We start from the raw sequence: 17058 nt of genomic DNA, 5'->3' as shown, positions 1-17058 counted from the left end.
GGCAAACAACGGGTCCTTTCGGAAGTCCTGTGTGGTACAAAAAGGTAGTTAACAAATTTTTCCAAGTTATGTTGTAAGATTGAAAGAAGGGAGGAAGAATTTTTGTTTACCATGGTTTTTGGCTTTCCACCCATATTTGGGGGCCATTTCTTTCCACATCGAGATTCCGATGTAGTGATATCCAAAATTTTCTGTGCCCATTGGGCCAAGTTCTTAACCCATGGTGGTTTCAAATGAGTATCTGGAATAAGAAAAATATAAAGTTAGCAAAGAAGGAAGGTCTTTTTAAAACATGGAAAGAAAAAGATACCCGAAGACTTATGGAAAAGATTCCATGATTCAGGAAAAGCAGGTGTTGTGGTCAGGAGGATGTCCCTGGTAGCAATGAAAATGAACCGTTCCATCCATCCACTGTTGTTGTCATCACCAATGCTGGCAAGAAGGATATGATGACCGCATTTGCTAAGTTTTAGCACACCCCCACGGAAAATCTTTGGGGAGTAGAGGTTCATTATATGTGCAAGAGTTAGGGTTTCCCCAGTCTTAGAGCACAATTGGCAGAGGCAAGACACCGTACACCATACTGATGGGCCTGCTTGTGCCAAACAAATTTGGTACTGGTGGCAAAATTCTAAAATTAGTGGGTTGATCTTTACCCACTCCCAAGGTAAAAGGGTATGTATAAACATACATGAACCCTGATTTGGAGAAGGTGACCCTCTCTATTTCATCATAGGAGATGATTTTAATATTGTTCCATTCACAGTCTTCCTTCACAACAAGGATGCTGGAAAGACGAATGGAGGAAGTATACCTACAAACAGGCCTGTGCCTGTCACTTTGGGGTTAATGGGATCTTTTTGTTCTTGACGATCAAATTTGGTGTTAAGTTGAAGAGGTATGATGGAGTTTATAGTAGGAGGTTCAGACTCGACATCAACCTCTTTTGTTTTGTTCTTCTCTGGGCCTCCACCAAAGAGAAGGAAAGTGTTTCCGAGGATAGCACTGTTAGGTGACATGATTGTATGAAATTTATGAAGAAAGATTTTATTGAGAGAATTGAGTTCTGCAAGTAGGATTCTAAGGAAAATCGGAGAAGAAGAAGGAGTTTTAAAGGTAAAGAGTAATGTTATGAGTAATGTAGAAGTATACAGACGACAAAAATTATGGTCATGATTGCCTCGAAATCTAGCAAAAATATTTTCCAAATCGTGGGTTAACACGTGTTTGGGTCATTAAATACGAAGAGACATGTGTCCTTTCAAGTGTCAGAAAAAGTTCAGAAACTTGCCTGCTAAGGAAAGAGGTTTTCTCTACTTCCCAGTAACACTAATGTATTGTCACCGAAAAGTAGGGGGACTATCTGTATGCAGTAAAATTGGTTAGTGATAGTTAGACGAATGAGGAGGTGACACGTGGAGTTGAAGACAGGTAGGATGTGAGTCAACAAATAGTCGATACCGATTGCAAGCATATGACCAGTGTTGGGTGAATTTCGAAGACATGATAATCGATAACAAAAATTTGAAGAATTGATATCGGATAGCATTCAATGAGCAACCGTTACAGAGTATATCTGCATTTATAGCCAGCCGTTATGCAACCATCAATGGCGATTTTATTTTCATTAAAGAAGAGCTTGATTTGAGGAACTTTTCTCTATAGACATAACTATAAATAGGAGAATTAGTATCCATTGTTGCAAACGAAAAATATTCTATTCACAAAGGCTATATTCTACTCTCAAATTATAAAATTACTTGCTCTCTTTTGTTCTTAATATTGTTCATACTACTGCTTTTGGAGAAGCTCATCATACCAGTAGGCTTGTATTTCTTTAAGTTATTTTTACATTCTTAATTTCATTCTTGTTTATTTCATATTGTTGGATCAAATTAATTCATATGTCTATAAACCACGCTACAAATTCAACTGTACCGTTTTACAACTAAATAATTTCTTAATTTTAGACTTTTTGTAGCTTATATGATTTTTTGGGACTTGGGGATACGGGTGGTTTATGCCCCGAAGTGCTCGAGGGCGAATTGACATATTATATGCAACTTGGGAGTCATAGATTGCATAACCTAAACCATAACCCTAGTATTTAGCGTTGCATTTCGATTCTGTAATGAACCAACATATCGTTTTGAGTATTTTAGCCTCGTTTCCCCCATTTGATGGTTTATAAATGTGTATTTATGGTTATGTGACTTGCAGGATAGTTGTTTTGGGTTTTAGGGAGGTTTTGGATTGAATTGGGACACAATATAAGTCAAATCCTTATCCAACTGCACTGACCTGAAATCTAACACATGTGACGGATCCCCGTTAGTCCTTGGGTGGATGCTTGAGTTCTAAAAGTTGATCGAAGTTTTACATTTTTGTAGATGACTCTGGAGTGGTGTATTGATGGTTTAAATAGCTTTGTATGGTGATTTTAGACTTAGGCATATATCCAGAGTTGGATTTGGAGTTTCCTAGGTCATGTTGGCTTGAATTGGCGAAAGTTGAAAGGTTGAACGTTTGGAGGGTTGATAGGTTTGACATAGAGTTGAATTTATTGATATTAGGTTCAAATTTTGTTTTGGGAGTTGGGATAGGTCCATTGTGTCATTTGCGACTTGCATGCAAAATTTGAGGTCATTTCGAATTGATTTGATATGGTTCGGCACGAGAATTGGAAGTTGAAAGTTCATTAGTTCCTTGGGCTTAAATTGGGTGCGATTCATGATTTTGATATTTTTTTATGTGATTTGAGACCTCGAGTAAGTTCGTGTTATGTTTTATAATTGGTTGGTGCATTTGGATGGGGTCCTAGGGGCCTCGGGTGTGTTTTGGATTGATTTCAGATAAATTTTGAACTATTTGCATAACTGAAGATTTCTGGTTCTGGTGCTTCTGCATTTGCATAGTGGTGGACGCAAATGCGAGCCCGCAGATGCGGGAGTGTGGTAGCAGAAGCAAATTAGAGCTAGTAAAGGCAGGGACCAGAAATGCGGAAAAATGAGTGCAGGTGCGATGGCGCATCTGCAATGGAGGATCGCATATGCTATTGGTCGGGCTGTTAAGTGGGATCACCAGTGCGAGCTTTTTGCCACAGAAGCGGAGCCACAGATGCAGCGAAAGTGTCTGCAGATGAGGATTAGCTGGGCAGACTTTATGTTTCGAAGGATTTGGTCATTTTCTCATTTTTGGAGTTGTGGAGCTCAACTAGAGGCAATATTTGGAGGGCTTTTCATCACAACTGAAGAGGTAAGTGATTCTTACTCGATCTTGGTGTTAGATATTAATTACCCATAGATTATTACACCTAATTTATATAAATTAAAGATGGGATTTGGGGTTTTTTGGACTATGATTTTGGAGAGTGAGAATTGATGATTTGACAGTCGATTTGAGGTTGGAATTCGATGAAACACATATATTTGGACTTGTATCGGAATGGGTATTCAAAATTTGTGAGTTTGGTTGGGTTTCAAGGTGCGAGCCTGGGGTTGACTTTGCATAATTGATTCAAGAGATTAGCTTTATCATTCGGAATTATTTCCTATGGCATTTATCGATGATGTTAAGTTATTTTTACTAGATTCGAGTCAACTGAAGGTTGATTCACGTGGGAAGGGCTTCCTAGAGTATTGAGTTGGCATGCTTGAAGTAAGTATCTTACCTAAACTTGGTTGAGACACTAGTTACCTGAGTTATTTGTGATAGCTATGCGCTATGGGCGGGGCACATGTGTTGGGTTGAGCCCATGTGCGTGCACGGGGTATTTTTCATGCTCGAGGTAGTGTTTAGGCTATGATATGCCTTGGATTGATTTCTAAGCTTTATGCTGTGATGGATTTTATAATTGTACCTCTGTTGTGAGGTATTTGAGCCATGTTTGAGGTTACATAGCGGTTAATCTCCTGGTTGAACCTGATAATTGCTACTTTCGTGATGTATTTGCCTTCTTTAGCTATGATAACACACTTTGCACATACATACACCTTAGCATGTCACTTATACCTGTACAGGAGTATGAAATTTGATGTTCATCAATCATATATTCTTGTATATTTGCTTTCTGCGTGATATGGATTGGACTGGTAGCACGTGACCACGCTATGCGGATTGTGCTATTAAGCAAGTGATTGTGTCGGCCGGATTGAGATATTGAGCCTCTGACCACGCCGGGCGGATCGTGAAATTGAGCATGTGACCACGCCGGGTGGATTGTGATATTGAGCCTGTGACCACACTGAGCGGATTTTGATATTGAGCACGTGAGTTATCCGTGCGGATCTGAGATATTATTATTATTGGCATGTGAGTTGTCCGTGCAACACGTGAGTTGTCCTTGGAGTTGATATTATTTAGCACGTGATTTTTCCGTACAACATGTGGATATGGATCCATCCCCCTAGAGTCACCCTCTCATGTTCCTTCTTGATAGTGTACATGCGGTTTGAGGAAAGCTGATAAGTGGTTTGGTTCAGTTATTGAGATTCTGAGGAAACGCTGGCCAATGTTTGATTTAGTTTTTGCATTTCTTCCTTACTTGCAATTTACTTGGTTGCTTACCTGATTTGTTTGCATATCTTCTTTATATGATGGATTGTTGACTAAGCAGAGTACGTTAAGTTATTGTGTTCACCAAGGTGGTTTCTATATGTGATTCATGACTCGATCATATTATTATTCTGAGCTTGTTAGAATATGAACTATAGAGGTGATTAGAGAGTGTTGACGGCCAATTTTGACCCTCCCTTTTAAAATTAATTTATTTATACTTAATTATTTACGATGAATGTTTCGAAAGTATTTTTATCAATAAATACTTATTTTACAAAATTAACTAGTTATTAGTATTTTTGAAATTAATAACTTAGTATCCGTATTATGTAAATATACTTATCATTTTTAGATTATTAAAATAAAATACACCACATAGGTTTTACAATTAATTTAGCGAATTATTTCTCAATTTTAGTTAAATAGGTCACTATATTAGTAATTCGAAGTTAGTGTCATAATTTAGAAGATAAATTATTTTATAAATAATTAGAATAATTAGTAGTATATTGATAATTATAATTTTACTAAATTTTATTGAAAATTAATTAAGTTTAATTAAATTAATTTTAAAAGGGGTTAAAACTAAAGGGGCTACAATTGTAATTTCTAATTAAAATACAAGTGGCTATTTCCTAAATCAATTCTAGCCCAAAGACAAGCCTAATACGGAAAATACCAGTCCAAACACCCCATCTCTTTCTATCTTGGCAATCCGGGTCACTCTTCCTAAACCAATCATAACCTGCCACGTCACTCGCCTCTCTCACTCACAAAGAAAGCACAATGAATCTGGACTATTGATCTATCAGATCAACGACCCACGTTTTATCCTTATTTTTTCTTTAATTTTAGTACTCCACCAGACACAATCTCAGTTGTCCAAATCCAACAATCCCACGGCCTTGACTTTTTCACATTTTAATTCTTTAATGCCCAAATTATTAGGGCCGTTGATCAATATATCCAACGGCCAAGATCCCATCTCTCACTCTTAAACCTAAAGACCAGCCCCCAAAACCCTAAATCATTTCCCCAAAACCTCTGGACATTGGAGCTTTACCCGATGGGTTTTTCCTTCAACTGTTAGCTTCCCTCCTCTTAGGTAAAATCCCTAACGATTTTCCCCTCCGTCTCTCTGATTTTCACTCGCCTATGCTTGCATCATCTAGTAGTCTTCATCTTCCACTACTGAATTGGAATGTGTTGAAACCCTAAGCCATTAATGGCACTATAAAAGGGGCTTTCAATACTCTCATCAACCAGACCTAAGACAATAAGAAAAACCTAACATCTTCAACTTATAGAGCTAACACACTGAATAGACAAAAAAGCTAATATGAAATTACTTAGAAAATATCGCTTTTAGTTCTGAGTAGTAAATTGAGCTAGGGTTCTAATTAGTTTCTGGTTTCTCTCTGATTCTGAGTATTGCACTGGTCGGGGGAGTTCTTGATTCTATACGGCTAAACAAGAGCCTTTTGTTTGGTTTGCTGTTCAAGAGGAGGTCAGTATGCCTCCATCCTCTCTCTCTTAATTTCTTCATTTCAAAATCCTGAACATGTTATTGTTTTCCTGATTAACTGCTTAGTCTATAATGTTTATTGAGCCTTTAATTGTTTATTTTGGTTCACTATGACTTGTTAATGATCAATGATAAGCTGTTGTATTTGTCTAATGTTAATTAGGTGGCTATGCGACTTTAATGACCTCAATTTCTGTATTGAACAACCTATGTATTTAAGCTGCTTAACCTGATGATTTCTCACATCTGCCTAGGACCTCAGACCTTACTCTAATGTTTTGTTATAATCTTCATGCTGCATTTTGAGTTATGTTTCACTTAATGTTCTGTTATAACCTTCATGCTCATCACGTTGTATTGTAAATTTTGTTCCACTTAATGTTTTGTTATAAGTCCTCATGATTCATCATGTTACATTCTCCTGAGTTCTATTACTCTGCATTTAGGTTTTGCTATAGTCATCATGTTTAACATGCAGCACCTTTCTAAGTTCTGCTATACTACCTAGGCTTTTCTGTTCACCATGCCATATTCTTTGAGTTCTGTTATGCTTAGGGTTATTGTTGCAATCTTCATGTTCATCATTGCCATATTCTTTGAGTTCTATCATGCTATACTTAGGGTTGTTATTGCAGTCTCCATGTTTATCATGCAATCTCTTTTGGGTTCTGTCATGCTAAATTTGGGATGTTGTTAGATAACTTTAGCTAGGGTATATATGAAATTCATAGGATAACCTTGCCTCACTAGGTTAAGGCTTATGAAAGCTGAGTGTTCAAAATGCTTTCATAAATGTTTATTAGTCCTTAAGTATCCTCTGAATCCTCATCATGAATGCTATACATCTATGTCTAACTGTTAGCTTGTAAACAGTCCTATTGGGATGGATTTTCCTTGAATATCAGCAGTATTTGTCATGATCAACTTATCTCCTGTGAGTCCGACTATAGTTGTGCTTGTTGATTATTTCTGTAATCTGAATATAACTCCATCATGCTTAGCTATTCAACTAAGCCTCTGTAGCTGATTTAAGTCTGTTAAGTGTGATGTTTCCCCTATCTTTAACCCCGAATGATACTGACAACGTGATTCTTCGATGTTTGGGATCATCTTGTCTTGTGAGGCCATAATCTTTGATTGAAATCTCTGTATGTGTGGGAGTTTGGTATGAACTCTTTTTTTATCCTTCATGACTTCACATTTTTAAACACTGTCAGTGATTTCGTTTAGTCTTTGTTTGCAAATTTTATATATGGATATGTATACAATGTTGTTATTCTAATGACCTTCTCTTTTATTTTTGGGCATGTACAATGATTTGGGCATGTTGAGTTCTTTGAGAACTCAGGCCCAAGTCCAGCTCTACTATGGTCCAAGGGTCTACCATCGCTCGTCATTGTTGCTGTTGGGCCTACCTTTTGAGGCACAAACCTCCCAGAGTCACGTCTTTCCCTTCTCCTCTTTATTTACTATTTCGTCATTCTTCAGTTGCACTATGTCATTGCTCATTGTTGTTTTCCTGTTGTTATATCTCATTGTGTATATGACAAACATATATTGGATTGAATGTTTACCCTTATCCTTTTAATTCATAGAATGACTTAGGCAAGCCTTAAAGAACTTAGGATTAAAAAGAAGCCTTAGTTAGCGATTAATTCTATAGCTACTAATCACGAGCTTATTATCAATTCATTATGCCTCGCTAACCTTCTCCTCAAAGATTTTTGAAATCCAAAGGTTTAACAAAGGTGGCAGCCCTCTTTTCAAAGAGAAAAAAAAATAGAATTATCGCGATTTAATCTTCCAAAAAGGGAATCAACTTTTTCAAAGGATTAAGGTGTTGTTGCCCTAAAACAAAGGCTTTCAAATAGTTTTCTACTTCAAAACTAAGGTATATCTTAGGATCATTTTCATAACACTTTTACCACATTAGGATGACATAAACCTCCATGATTTAGGAAACAAAATTCTATAACTTGGCTTCCATTTCACATGTATACAAATATTTCCATCTTTCGAAGTTCTCTTTTTAAGCTTATATATTAACACTAATTTCCTAAAGGCTTTTCTTTAAATCCATCTTTTTAAAACCATACTCTCTCCTTATAGATGCTATTTCCTAATATATGGTAAGTTATACCCTTAGAACATTAGTTAAGGCATAGTACAAATAATTAATTCCAAATCTAGTATAAGTCCTATGGAGCTACCTCAAGTAGATTTTAAAGGGTGTCTAACACCTTCCCCTTAGAAGAACAAGAACTCTTATCAATGATCTCACCGGTTAGTAGACCAATAAAGAATATAACCTTTAGCAATTAAATAGGTACCCTAGTATACCTTTAAATATTAGGTGGCGACTCTCTTTCATCAAGAACAGAGAAACCACAAGTTGAATCTTGTTTTGACTAGTGCAAAATAGGGTGCAACAACATGGCGACTCTGTTGGGGATTCATACTTAGGTTCTGACCTTAGCAGACTTAGACTGAATTTGGCATTTAGATTTATTTATACATTGCTTTAATTGTAGCTAAATTTGCAATTACGTGCTTACCTGCTTTATTTGCTCTTTATGCTTATTGTCATACTTATTGTTGCTACACCCTTATCCGTTATTGCTTTACATACACTGTCATCATATTTCTTTCTATCGAGTCTTGGCCGTACACTATCACGGACAATGACACGCGAGGGTTGTCTTTTACAGCCCTCCGAACCTTCTTTTCAAAATTCTCTAGTTTCAGAGAATGGCGTTGTCAGGTCAATTGACATAACTTCTCTCAGCCTTTAGTCGAACTCAAAAGTAGGAAACACTCCACTCTAGAAAAAATAGGTCATACTACATAAACCTTAGGTGAGTCGTCCTTGGCATAGACACATAATTAGGAAAGCCACCCTAATGTCAACAGTTCATGCACCCAACGACATGATTTCTATGGAAAGACAAACAAACCTGACAAGACACTTAAATATTCGAAGCAAATACTTACCAATACCTTTCTTTTACCCCAGAAAATGGAAATCAAACAAAACATCCCCAAAATTAACATGGTGATGGGAGCACCACACAAGTTGAAGCAGTGGTGGAATAACATTCGCCTGGAACACAGAGATTAGATTCAGACAAACCTGGGGTATTGACCGCTTTGCTAAACATCCAAGTAGACAGGGTGCTCACTCACCTGGTGATAGAGTTCTGGGATCCGGCTAAGGTGGTGTTCAAGTTTGCCAACTGTGAGTTAGTACCGACATTGGAAGAAGTTACTAGTTTCACTGAGCTGCCATTCAATGAAAGGAAGCCAATACTACTAGTTACTATGCTCGTTTACAGGTTCTTGGATGTTTTAGTCCTAGCTAATAGTCAGGGTCTGAGAAATATTGAGGACGGATAGGTGAGCCTCGATTAGCTGTTCGACAGATTTGGACATCGCGAAAGCTTTGAGTGTTATTCGGGAGAGTTTCAGTGTGATCAAGCAATATGGGAGTCTCAGGCCTATCACTTTCTCATTAGCACTGTTGGAATTATTGGTCTTTCCGCAGAGAAGGGGTCGGATCAACATCAACTTATTACCCATGGTTCTGGCGACTTCCGCGATAACCTTCAAGCTACTTTGGTGCCGATGGTGCTGGCTGAGATTCTGAGGGCTTTGTCTGTATGTGCATGGGGGTATGATTTCTTTAAGGGTTATAACTTGCTACTTCAGATCTGGGCCACAAAACATTTCTTCTAGCGAGAGGCCACCATTGCCTACTTTGTGGGCGTCAGCAACATGATCCGCAACCACAATGAGAGGATGAGATATTGGGTCTCCCCACATGGGCAAGAAGAGTGGAGGGAAATGCTGACTAATCTAAGTGGAGAATGGGTCAACTGGAAGCTATCATGTTTAGGAGGGAGGGCAATCTTATGGACTCCTTAGAAATACTTCATTGAGCTGATCGGACTTGAGGAAATCTAATCATACTCACCCTTACGGGTTCTCAGACAGTTCAGGATGATCCAGGATGTGCCTCTATAGATAAGGACATCGCTATACGAGGTGAGTACAACTGACAGATTCTAATCCCTAGGATAAGAAGGTTCCAAGAAGAGTGGAACGACCTGGTCACAATGCCGATGGGTCAAAACTTGTGGAGTACTCCGGAGTATTATGTCTAGATCAACAAGGAAGACGAGCTAGCCCGACCAAGCAGAGAGGGTATAGCCTGGTTGCAGGACGCAGTGGCTGCTTTGCAAATCTACCATGAGATTTTGCCACATTACCTTGTGACTACCTCAATGCATCGTCAAGTGGTCCCAGGATCCATCGATCACATGTTGCCACCTACTGACGGTGACCGAGTAGTGGAGTGCATCAGATAGAGTCTGGGACAGAGCCAGAAGAAGATCTAGAGGAAGGGTCTGAGTTCAACAATGACAAGGAGAAGTTTGAAGAAGACTTGGAGGAAGATCCGGAGAAAGAACCAGAAGAAGAAGAAGAGGAGATGGGAAACGATTCCGGGGATGGTTATTAAATGTTGGTTGACTTCCCCTTCTTTCCCACTTTGTACCCTTATTCCCAGTTTCCTACTTTCCTAAATGGCAAGTTGTTTAAGCCCATGCAGTTCTATGAATATCAGAAACAGTGATGTAATCTTTGTTCCAACTTATCTCAGTCCAAAATTATCAATGAAAACAAACTTGCTTTAGATCTAAATGTGTCAAGTCTAATTGTTTGTCAAACATCTACGATTTAGGCCTCCCTCCAGCAATGAGAAGTCCCACGATTCTAGGAAAACGCGCTAGCCTTAATGCGTGAATTAATTGCTTTGTGTGATTTCCTGCTTGTATAAATGAATAAACTGGCTCCTGCTTCTTTTTTCTTTTCTTTCTTCTTGTTTTTCTTTTACTTTATTATTACTCCCCAAAATAAAGTTGGTCTGGGTCGACCCGAAACTGGCGGAACCACCGTACAATCTAAGATCAAAGGGAAAATGTCAGCTACAAAAAACCTGACTGAACATGCTCTGTCATAGCTGACAGTCCGGGGCGATCGGGAGAGAAGGACGATACCAGGAATGATGAACACGTGGCTAGGATGGCCCAGGAAATGGAGTCTCTAAGGGAGGAAGTACATCATATTAGGGAACTAGCAAATCTGGCTGTGACAACGCTTCCTCAACCACCTCTCTTTCTTTCTTTGGATTCAATTCCTAACCACTTTCCTTCCACATCATGCCAAAACAACAACACCCTAACTTCAGTCCCTACCACTCAAGTCATACCTCCAGTAACCCCAATAAACCCACCAAATCCCCCTATCCACATTCCCTACGTACCACAATACGTTCAAACACCACAAAACCCACCTATGACCACCAACGCAACTCACACCCTTTCTCGTGACGGAGTCAATTTTACCACTCACCCAAATCGGCACATACCTATGGCACATACCACCGCTCATGAGCGATATGGTCCTTCTGTATATGCCATTTCTGAACCTACCTTTATAGCGCCTGTCACGGTCAGGATGCCTTATGAGATTGACCAATACGTAGAGATGGAGAGGGAAGCCAGGTGTAAGGAAGAGGAGTCAGTATCTGAGCAATTACAAATCTTGAGAAAACAAATGAAGAACCTCCAAGTCATCCGGGGAAGTGAAAGTTTGGACTACCAGGATCTGTTTATCCATCCGGATGTGGATATGTCAGCAGGGTATAAGCCTCCAAAGTTCGATATCTTCGATGGGAGGGGTGATCCCCATGCGCATTTGAGGGCATATTGTGATAACTTAGTCGAAGTGGGGAGGAACGAGAAGCTAAGAATGAAGTTATTTATAAGGAGCCTGACGGGAGAAACACTCACCTAGTATACTCGATAGGATCCGTGAATCTGGAGAACCTGGCAAGATATGGCGGAGGACTTCATGAATCGCTTTCGATTCAACATAGAGATCATTCCCGATAGGTTCGCACTGCTAAACCTGCCGAAAAAGCCATCCGAGTCATTCCAAGAATATGCACGTCGGTGGAGGTCAGAGGCAGCCAGGGCGCAACCTCCGCTGGACGACAGTGAATTAACCAAATATTTCATCAGAGCCTAGGAAGGGTAATAATTTGAAAAAATGATGGGAATGATGGGATAGAAATTCCACAAGCTGGTCTAGATGTGACATTTCTTAGAAGAAGGCATAAATCTGGTAAAGTACAATCCATGAAAACACTGCAAGCGGCTAGCAACGCAATCCAATCAGGGTTAATCGGTAGCAGAAAGAAGAAAAAGGAGGAAGTAACCAAGCAGAAAGAGGCGAATGTGGTAAGGGTTACCAATTATCCCAGCTGGTTGGCAAATATCGCCCAGTACCCAAGAAAGACGGAAAGATCAGGATATGCGTGGATTACCGAGATCTCAATAAAGCTAGTCCAAAGGACGACTTCACTTTACCAAATATCCACATCCTTATTGACAACTGCGCGAAGCATGAACTGGAGTCATTTGTGGATTGTTTCGCTAGGTACCACCAAATCTTGATGCACGAGGAAGCCGCAGAAAAGACAGTCTTCACCATACCTTGGGGAGTTTACTGTTATAGAGTCATGTCGTTCGGTCTCAAGAACACCGGTGCCACCTACATGAGGGCCATGACCACCCCTTTTCATGACATGATTCATAAGGAGATTGAAGTATATGTGGATGACGTCATCATCAGGTCTCGAAAGAGTTTAGAGCACCTGGACGATTTGAGGAAATTTTTCGAGCACCTGCAGATTTACAGTTTGAAATTGAATCCAGCAAAGTACGCGTTCGGAGTCCCTGCTGGAAAACTATTGGGCTTCATTGTAAGCAGGAAACGGATAGAACTGGACCCATCAAAAATCAAGGCCATTCAGGAATTGCCACCACCAATGAGTAAGAAAGATGTGATGATTTCTTGGGTAGACTAAAATACATCAATCGCTTCATAGCCCAGTCCACGGTAATCTGTGAACCCATTTTCAAGTTGCTGAAAAAGAATGCTGCCACAAAATGGATAGAAGAGTGCCAGAAAGCCTTCGACAGAATTAAGGAGTATCTGTCAAATCTACCAGTATTGGTTCCCCCTGAGCCCGGGAAGCCATTGTTACTATATCTATTAGTCTTGGATAACGCCTTCGGCTGTGTATTGGGACAACATGACAAAATTGGGAGAAAGGAGAAGGCCATCTACAACTTAAGTAAGAAGTTCACGCCATGCGAGGACAAATATACTGTCACGCCCAACCTGGGGGAGCGTGACCGGCGCTCAACCGAGATAACCTGGCCGAACAAGCCTGCTAGATTTCCTTATACCCAACACACCCATAAACGAAGAGAAGATAATTTCATTAATTAGCACCAAGAGGATTCATGAACAATACCCATTTTTCCATCACCATTAGTTACCTCATTTATAAAGTCTCAAAATACAAACACTTTCATAGTTTGAAGTGGAACAAGTGGTTCAAATACAACAAGATTAGTTTGACTTTCCTAACACCCATATATATAACACACACTGTGTCCAAGGAGCCTCTAATAGGTACAAAAGAGTACAATCATAGTGTCGGCAACAAGGCTCCGGCTATACCTCAAAACATAATACACACGGAATAAAAGATGCAAGACCCCAAAATGAAGTGGGGCTCACCAAGTCAACTAGGGAGAGAGTATACCACTAGCACTGGTCAATGGCTTCCGCTGTGGAACCACCTGCATCCTTTAAAGATGAAGTGCCCCCAACAAAAGGGACGTTAGTACATGTCAAATAGTACTAGTATGAAAACCAAACACCTATTCAAGGACTTGGAAATACAACATAAATTATGTTGAATTATGGTAACAATAAAAGGGTTAGATAGCCATTAAAGCCATAGCAAATTTATTCAAAGCTTTCAATAACCTTTATAATTTTAAGATGAGGATCCTTTGTAACCACCTTTACACAAAGCGGCTTTGCCGCCTCACCCCTATGCATGCGGGTGGAGGTGCAATCACAATGTCGTAAACTCTACACAAAGCGGCCCTGCCGCCTCACCCAAATGTATGCGGGTAGAGGTGTAACCACAATACCACAACTATACACAAAGAGGCCCTGCCACCTCACCCCACTGTATGCGGGTGTAGGTGTAACCACAATACCACAACTATACACAAAGCGGCCCTGCCACCTCACTCTAATGTATGCGGGTGGAGGTGTAACCACAATAACAATCTCTACACAAGTTGGCAAAATAAATTTCATTTCAAATACGACTTGAAGTTATAACATTTAAATATGCAATCCATACTTTGAACACATTTTCAAATAGTAACACAACATAACAAGAACATTTGGAACACATATTGAACATATATCGTTTGTCACAACACCTATTCGGAATAATCAATTTATGATGAACAACTCGGGACTTACAAGGGTATTGTGGGGTTCAATTCTAAGAGAAGAGTTTAGCCAATATACCTCACTTTGAGCTTTCTTAATTTACTACAATTTTCCGGGAATCTTAGCAACTTCAATCTATTTAAAAACATAACAAAAATTGAACCATAATTAGAAAGAAGTTCATGGTCCAGCTCATTGGAGCATTTCATCAAACATTAAGTGTGCAATTTTAGCTACAAGGTTCTTCTATAAGATTTTCTTCACTTCACAACCCAATATTTACCCATTTGAACTCAAAAATCTTCCCACAAACCCTTTAGGCACATGCATGTATATATAATACTCTCACACCCAAGAATCATACCCCCAATCACCCATCTTTTACCCCAAACTCAAAATTGAAGACTAGGGTTAGAACCTTACCTCTTGGGTGAAGATCTTGTGAGCTTTCTTGTTGAATTTCAAGGCTTGAGCAAGATTTTGATGAACAATTAGCTAGGTCTTCTCTTTCTCTCTCTAAGATACTCTCACCTCTCTCTAAAAATATCAGATTTTCCTCTTCAAAATGACCCTTTAGGACTATTTATCGATATAGGGTCGGGTTATAAAAACTAAAAATTGGACCTTGTGATTCCAAGTCTGAGATCGCAGAGTGGACTGCAGAACAACTATGCGGTCTGCAAATTGAAGCGCGGAAATGATCTCCAAAAACTAGGTTGTTTTGGGTTGGGTCTACGGCAGGTCTGCGGTCCGCAGACCAATTCTCCGGTCGCAGATTTGACCGCAGAATCACCCAACAAATTTCTTCACACAAAATATGCGATGAAAAGCGCAGAATGTGTTTGTGATCGCATAATTTACCGTATAATATCATCCAAAATCCGCCCAATTTTCTGCTTCACTCTATTGCGATTCTGTGGCTCGCAAGAGTGATTCTGCGGCCACATTGTGGATCGCAGAAATGCCCTATCCTGCCAAAAAAAATTTCACCTCCCCAACGCACTGTTCAACCCAAAAAGTATGTACTGCGTCGAGCTTGCGAGCCGCGAAGAATTTCTTCAATCCTTAAACGCAATAGCCTACCTCAACACCAAGAAATCCCGGGTTTTTAGGTAAACTTTTACGGGGCCTTACATATACTTTGACAGAATGCACTTGTTGTGCTCTAACTTAGATCACCTAGAAACTAAGGCATTAAATGTCAGCATACATTACGCATCTAATATCTCGGCTCGACCCACTCAAGTACATCTTCCAGAAGACGATGCCGACCGAAAAGCTCGCTAAATGGAAAATTCTCCTCAACAAATTTGACATTGTGTACATAACTCAAAAAGCTATCAAGTGTCAAGCTTTAGCTGACCACCTCGTAGAGAATCCGGTGGATGGGGATTATGAGCCACTCACTACGTATTTTCTTGATGAAGAAGTATTATTTGCTGGGGAAAATATTGCAAAATCATACCCTGGATGGAGAATGTTTTTAGATGGAGAAACAAACTTTAAAAGAGTCAGAATTGGGGCAGTCCTAATTTCGGAATCCGGACAGAACTATCCAACATTTGCAAAGATAAGATTCCCTTGTACCAATAATATGGCTGAATACGAAGCGTGCATCCTTGGGATCAAAATGGCAGTTGACATGAACGTCAAAGAACTTTTGGTCATAGGGGATTCCGATCTATTGATACACCAATTCCAAGGGGAATGGTCCACCAAAAATGTCAAGATCCTTCCGTACCTACACTACGTGAAAGAGCTATGCAAGAAGCTCACAAAGATTGAGTTCAAGCTCGTTCCCAGGATTCAGAACGAGTTTGCCGACACCCTTGCAACTCTATCATCCATGATTCAGCATCCAGACAAGAACTACATCGACCCTATCGAGGTAGAGATCAGGGATGAACATGCCTATTGCTTTCATGTAGATGAAGAGCCAGATGGTAAGCCATGGTATCACGACATCAGGAAATTCCTTGCAACTGGAGAATACCCAGAGAATGCTACTAATAGTCAAAAGCGAGCCCTCAGGCGGTTGGCGAACCACGTTTTCCTCAATGGGGAAGTCCTGTACAGGAGGACCCCATATTTAGGTTTGTTGAGATGTGTAGATGCTGCCAAGTCAACTGGGTTATTGGAAGAAATACATGCAGGCACGTGTGAATCCCACATGGACGGGTTCACATTAGCCAAGAAGATCTTGAGAGCTGGATACTTTTGGATGACTATGGAAAGCGATAGTATCCGCTACGTATAGAAGTGTCACCAGTTCCAGATTCGTGGGGATTTCATCCGGGTTCTGCTAAATGAGTTCAACGTGATGGGTTGATCTTAGCCACTCGCCGGTTGAGGCATGGACGTGATTGGACCCATAGAGCCTGCCGCATCAAATGGGATTCGCTTCATCTCGGTAGCTATCGACTACTTCACTAAATGGGTCAAAGCATCTACCTACAAGGCCGTCACAAAGAAGGTAGTGGCAGATTTCATTCGAAACAACATTGTCTGCAGATTCGGGATACTAGAGTCTATCATCACTGACAACACTGCTAACCTGAATAGCGACCTCATGAGAGAAATCTGCAAGAAGT

General features: G+C 39.9%; 1 protein-coding gene across 1 annotated transcript; it reads left to right on the top strand.

The window, feature by feature from the left end:
- Positions 1-15731: 15731 nt before the first annotated feature.
- Positions 15732-16724, top strand: LOC142177144 (uncharacterized). The gene has a single exon (XM_075245611.1). It carries the CDS (start codon positions 15732-15734, stop codon positions 16722-16724), a length of 993 nt encoding a protein of 330 aa, XP_075101712.1.
- The last annotated feature ends 334 nt before the right edge of the window (positions 16725-17058 follow it).

The sequence above is a fragment of the Nicotiana tabacum genome, chromosome 23 (assembly GCF_000715075.1).
Source record: "Nicotiana tabacum cultivar K326 chromosome 23, ASM71507v2, whole genome shotgun sequence".
In the NCBI taxonomy this organism is placed as follows: domain Eukaryota; kingdom Viridiplantae; phylum Streptophyta; class Magnoliopsida; order Solanales; family Solanaceae; genus Nicotiana; species Nicotiana tabacum.
This window is presented reverse-complemented; position numbering and strand designations above follow the sequence as displayed.

Bases quoted from the DNA above. Each gene is read 5' to 3' on its own strand.
- LOC142177144 (XM_075245611.1), top strand. From the start codon at position 15,732: ATGCCGACCGAAAAGCTCGCTAAATGGAAAATTCTCCTCAACAAATTT.